Genomic DNA, 5,804 nt, shown 5'->3' with positions numbered 1-5,804 from the left:
GGGGGGCTTTACCTTTAAACTTTACTTTTTTAACGTGCCGTCTGCATTTCCATACTGCCATGTTTAGGGGAGTCAGCACTGCCATCATATTATTGAAGTGAATGAAGTGTTGGTTATAGAGCCAGAAATGATGCTGCTTTGAAAGCATCAGTGATGCTCAGTATATTTGATTATTAGTATCTAGCAACCGCTGAATGCAGTCATTCCCAAAAGATCTGTTAACTGGAACAATGATACTAAGTAGCCAAGGGCAAAATCTGAAATATTCAAAGTGTTTTAGAAGTAGTGAAACCAATACCGACTTCCACGGACCCTTTGACAGTTTGCTTAACCTGCAAATTAAGGGCAAGAAGTCTGTTTTCCACAGTGTGACTTAATTGCCCGTTGGTATTTCTGAAAGGATGAAGCAGAAGGTGAAGTAGGCGGAAGATGGCCACACTGTAAATAAAACTGTGTAGTTTAAACATGGTTTGAAGTAGTTTGCTCACTGTGGGAGAGGAGATAAAGTAACTACTCCCTGCTGTCCTGTTTATTAGAGAGCATGTCTGTTTCTGGCACAGGTTTCTGAAAGAAAATACATTTTCAAAGCAATCAAGGTATGAATTTCCTGAGGGAGAGTTAGAGAAAAGCAGCGTTTTGGAGGCAAAAATGAAACCTCAGCACTGGCCACTGCTTTCTGTTCCAAGGTGCACTTGCTGTAAGGATGCCCAGAAGGAGACTGAAGTCCAGATGTGAATCAAAGTTCGTAGGGAGAGATAAGGCACTTGATCTGACACGCTGCTAGGAGCACTGATTGATTAAACAGAAAGGAGCTAGAAGAACTGCCAATTTGCATCATGTATTGGAAAAGGCCTAACTGTATTCGAGAGGAAGTTGGAAGGAGTTTGACATAGGCCTTCCGTTTGCAGACCTGAAAGTAGGTTTTAATGTAATAAAAATAACCAGAGGATAGACCTTTCAGTTGTTGCGGGTGGAATGCAAATGCAAGCAGGGGTAGTGACGTGCACAGGTATATGGTCCTGATTTAAAAGCCGTGTGCCCATTCTGACAAGTGTTACGTGTAATGTGACCCTTTGTGAATCAGCATGCCTTGTCTCTGCATATTGACTCCAGCATGTTAGTGACACCCCCAACAACTGAAAAATGGACCTGGCTAAGTACTCGGCACAGCTTCCTCTCTGTTGGAAGGATTCAGCTTCTCCTTTTGCCATTGACAGCTTCTGCTGGCTCCTGGAAGAAATGGCAGGGACCTTTCCTTTCCTCTGACAAGGCCTCATTAATTCTTCTCCTGTGCAGAAATCGTATTTATATGCTTCGTTATGGGATGTGGTTAGATCCTGATATACATGTCAAAAGGCATATGTATTTTTGCCTCATATTTGCATATGCATATATAATGGGAAATGACACTAGCATGCATACGTGCAGACCCTGACAAAGCACGCTAAAGCAATGACACAGAGTCTTTGCTTTTTTCCTCCCATATATTATATCTCCAAAGCGCTTTATGGACTGCTTAATATTTTACACAAAATGATGTGTGAACGGAATGTTAGGTCTAAGATTAATTAATCATCAGGAGGCCATTATGTTAAGATTATTGGTCTTGATTCTGCCAAAGGTTGCCTCTGTGGTATGAGATGATTCTAACTGCAAGGGCTTGTGTCTTCTTCTTCCTCTTAATCCTTTTCCCGTTCAGTGCGATGCAGAGTGTGCTCAGAAAGTGAAAGAGCAGTTCAGAAGGTAGCTTTCTGTGCATTTTTTCAGTGTGTCCACTCCATACCTCGTGTACTTTAGTGTCTGATACCTTCCCCAATGCCTGGGGCCACATCTACCGGTTCTGGCATGGGAAGAGAAATTACTGAATCTTTTTTTTTTTTTTTCTTTAGTTTGGTAGAAATGTTGTGTGTTTTGTTGCTCTCGTGATTGTTTATGTTATAAGCTGTAAGTGTCTGATGTCCATTAATTTGGTATTTGTTTTCCAGTATGTCCTGTCTGTCCTGAAATTTACCTACCCTACCCTTTTTCAAGGGTAAGTACTGTTTTAAGAATAAAGTTGTTTAAAAAATTACTTTAGTCATCAAATGTCTTGCTGTTCCATGCTGAAGCTAACTTTAGTACCTCTTGTCATTGCTGGCTTTTGCTGTCTAGAGAACATACGTCATGAAGCCTTAGTAAAGCATTAGTGTGTCATGGTTAGTTTTTAAACATAATGGTGGTGATGTAATTGAGATCTATAGACTCTATCTTTTCTCATTTTTCTGAAAGTTTTACATTTCAGCACAGAAAAGTAGCAGCTATAGTACAGCTTGTCTTCTTTGGAATTGGCACTCCTGGATGATGTGGCGGTGTGTATTCTTTCTCTGTGCTAATGAAAACCAAACTTAAACATATCTTTAGGCTTACACAAATCCCGTGTTGCTTATTTTCATGCTTAGCCTTTGTTGTAACTCTGCATCACAATTCACTGCCATATCTTAATGCCATATCTTAACCAGAAATATAATGTTTTGTCAAGTATCCATACGTACTATTGGTGGTGTTAATACTTTGTGAGACATTTAGTGAAAATCTGGCTTCTTAGAGTCAAGACTTCCCCCATTTGTTCTTTTGAGATAATGGTGAAATCTGCAGACACTGGATGTCTTTAACTCTTAACTGCTGCTTATATTTTTGCCTGACTTGGACCCCCAGGGCTGCGATCAAATGTAGGAATAATTGTGTCGGGAATCTCCATTCTCTTTGAGTGTAGTCAGTTCTGTGCTTTCTTCAGTTTTGACACTTGCCACTCCCTGTCCCCTCCCCCAGATTTTATCATATGGGGAAAGGGTTTTGGGTAATGTATGTAAAATACAAGTGTGGTAAATCAACAGATAAAAAAGCGTATTTCAATGGCAAGCAACTGCCTTACGGAGTCTGTGTAAGAACAGTTACTTCCTTCTGCTGTTATTTGGAAATGCATCTCAGCATCTTAATATTTTTCCATAGATTCTGTCTTTCAAAGGTGATCTTTACTTCAAAGTTAAGTGGCTCAGATGTGCTTTTGTTTTGAGCTATGACAGATGAGCAAAGGAGGAAAAGAGCGTTAGTTAACGCTGTTACTGTTCATTGTCGTTGGTTTGGTTGCCTATGTAATCCAAGACTATATTGCATAGTGCTAAGGGTCTGGAACTCTTACTAACTTGAACTTCTGTCCTTACAACCTGATACACGAGGAAATTCTTCACAATAAAGTTCATGGGAATTCATTACTGGCTTGTAATAGAGCACCATCAAGCCTGGAGCAAACATCAGGGATACCTGGCTTTTAAGATCTCATAGGGTCCCTATCTAAAAAAGGTGAAGTGGGCTGTGATATTAGCATTGAATATTCATCATGCCCATGTCGGCAATGAGCTTGCTCTTCTCTGACACTGTCCAACTGTATGTAATACTGCGTAGAGTGAATATTTGTTTATTTCCATGTGTGTGAGAGATATTTTAAATAATTGCTTAAATGCATTGCAATGAATGGGAATAGTAAATAAAACCACTTCTATGCTACAGATTTTAATGTGATTTAACACTGTCTGAACGGTGCTAGATTCAAGGGTTTTCACTCAAGAAACACCTCTCTGAAAACTACTAGGTTAAGACATAAGGAAGCTAATAACTTACTTGAAAGCTTAAAAAACAATCAGTGTATATCATGAGTAATTTTAAGTTATCTGCAAACATTTGTAGGGCCTCACATACTATTTCCAATAGACTAAGGAACACCTTTATGGTGGGATGTCATTAGATAGTTAACTCAGTGCAGAATGTATGTAATTGTTATATACCTTTCTAATGAGAAAAGTGCAGTATTGTGGTTTATATGGAAGGTTATCTGGCTGAAAAGATGTTTTCTCTAGAGGCTCTGAATCAGAGGCTTGTGCAGCATAATGATGTTATTGGTGATGACAATTCACTTGGTGCTTGCTACACAAGATGTTGGGGTGGGAGGGGAAAAGTGTGAGTTTGAGGGAGTTTGTCATCGAAGCCCAGCATGAATAACCACGGGAAGTCATAAAGCTAATATCTGAAACTATTAGGACTGCACACATCATCCTTGGGGCTTGTTACTTCAGCTGAAGCGAGCCTTTGAAACCTGGAATCATGTTTATTTGTTCTAACAATAACAGTTTCTGCACGAGAAGATGATCATCTCTTGTCACAAACCTTGCCTCGCTCTCATCTTCAGATCATCATGGCTTTATCACTATTACTGTTGTAAACCTCGCGTGGGAAGAAATGATAAAATGGGGATTCAGTAACATGACTAAGGTAAATTACTATCTTCCACAATTACAAAACATTTGAAACAGGAGGTGGAAGAAACAGAGTCTTAGAAAATTTGGACAAAATGAAGGCCCACAGAAATGAAAGATTCAGAGAGAAATAGTGGCATCCTTGGAAACCTAGAGAAATCGTAAATAACTGGTCATGGGTGTGCTGCGAGATATTCTGTGGATTCTGAGGTCATGTTCCTTGTGGTTAAAGAGGATGAACAATTCAGAACTGCTGTTCTGTTTCCATTTCAGGTGGCAGACATTAGTGGGTGGCATTCTGCTTCATGTCTCCTGGAAGCTGGGCTGGGTGGAGATAAACTTGTGTTCAAGGTACTGTGGGATTTTCTGTATCTGCTAAATACTTACTTTCTGTAGCTGGTTACGACATAGTTACTTTGGTTGTGGAAGCTACTAACTTGCTAAAATACCGCGACTCAGAAGAGTCATCCAGCATGCTGTACTGTGCTCAGGTGGAACCATTCTGTGGTATGGAATGTGGCATATATTTTTTTATTTTGCAAAATGTTATTCTTTAGGAGTATACCCACAGCAATTGTTGGTTCTCCACCTCTGGAGGTATTCAGAGCTTTACTGGACAATGACCTGAGTAATGTGACTTGACTCTGCAGCGGGGGTGGATTGGACTAGATGACTGCCAGAGGTCCCGTCTGATGTAACTTTTTTTCAGTCATTCTGTATTTGCAAATGGCAACTGATGGATTTTCTGATTGAGATTCTAACTGATGGCTTGCAAACCTGAATCTCCTCATTTGGAATGAAATCCTCTTTGTACGTCAGAAGAACCGGCCTGAATTCATTTTCATGTCCACCCAAGTGACTGTATCACTACTGAAACTTAAGTTGTAAATGGAATCAGAATTTAACTTCCTATCTTATATGCAGTGTAGCTAAAATGAGGGTATTGGTGTAAAAGCTGTCAGTGACATGGGTAGAGGCAATAGGTAGGGTGCAAACCTTGCTGTAGTGACAGTGACTGATATACATACTCTTATCAAACGTATATTGTTTATGCCTTCACAAAACAGTCTAAAGGACAAAGAAATACAGCCATCAATAATGTAATTTTTAGCTCGACTTTTCATCACTAGAGGATTACTTTTGCTTTAAATCGTGAAATTAGAGAAGTTGAATCTTTTTCCAGCTTGGAGAAGATATTTTAATTTTTTCAAAACTTGGAAGACATTAAAGAAAATAACCGGACAAGAACCGTTTTCTGCTGGTGGAGAGGATGTTTTTACCTCAAAAAAGTTTTGGTGCAGAATTAGTTTGTGTTTTGCCTTCAGGCCACTAGATGTCAGCACGCTATAGGACAAGTGGTTAAAATACATGCGGAGAAACCTCTTAATTAGTTTAGCTACTACAGAATGCCTCTTCTAGAATAGGCTGAATGAAACGACCAGAATTAATTGACATGTTTTGGCTGTAATTAAGCCAACTACTTAAGCATGAGTTTAAATCTGCTTTGTCTTCAGA

General features: G+C 39.5%; 1 protein-coding gene across 1 annotated transcript in view; it reads left to right on the top strand.

Moving 5' to 3' along the window:
- Positions 1 to 1,985: 1,985 nt before the first annotated feature.
- Positions 1,986 to 5,804, top strand: part of TMEM241 (transmembrane protein 241) — a gene marked incomplete at both ends in the record, with an annotated part of 16,814 nt that continues 12,995 nt past the window's right edge. Inside the window, 2 exons of the mRNA XM_010153555.1 lie at positions 1,986 to 2,032; positions 4,563 to 4,640. Coding sequence (XP_010151857.1) covers positions 1,986 to 2,032; positions 4,563 to 4,640 — 125 coding nt within the window. The remainder of the gene's footprint in view (positions 2,033 to 4,562; positions 4,641 to 5,804) is intronic.

This window comes from Eurypyga helias, unplaced genomic scaffold (genome assembly GCF_000690775.1).
Source record: "Eurypyga helias isolate BGI_N326 unplaced genomic scaffold, ASM69077v1 scaffold13876, whole genome shotgun sequence".
Taxonomy (NCBI): domain Eukaryota; kingdom Metazoa; phylum Chordata; class Aves; order Eurypygiformes; family Eurypygidae; genus Eurypyga; species Eurypyga helias.
Note: the sequence above shows the minus strand (reverse complement) of the source record. Positions and strands in the feature narration are given on the sequence as shown.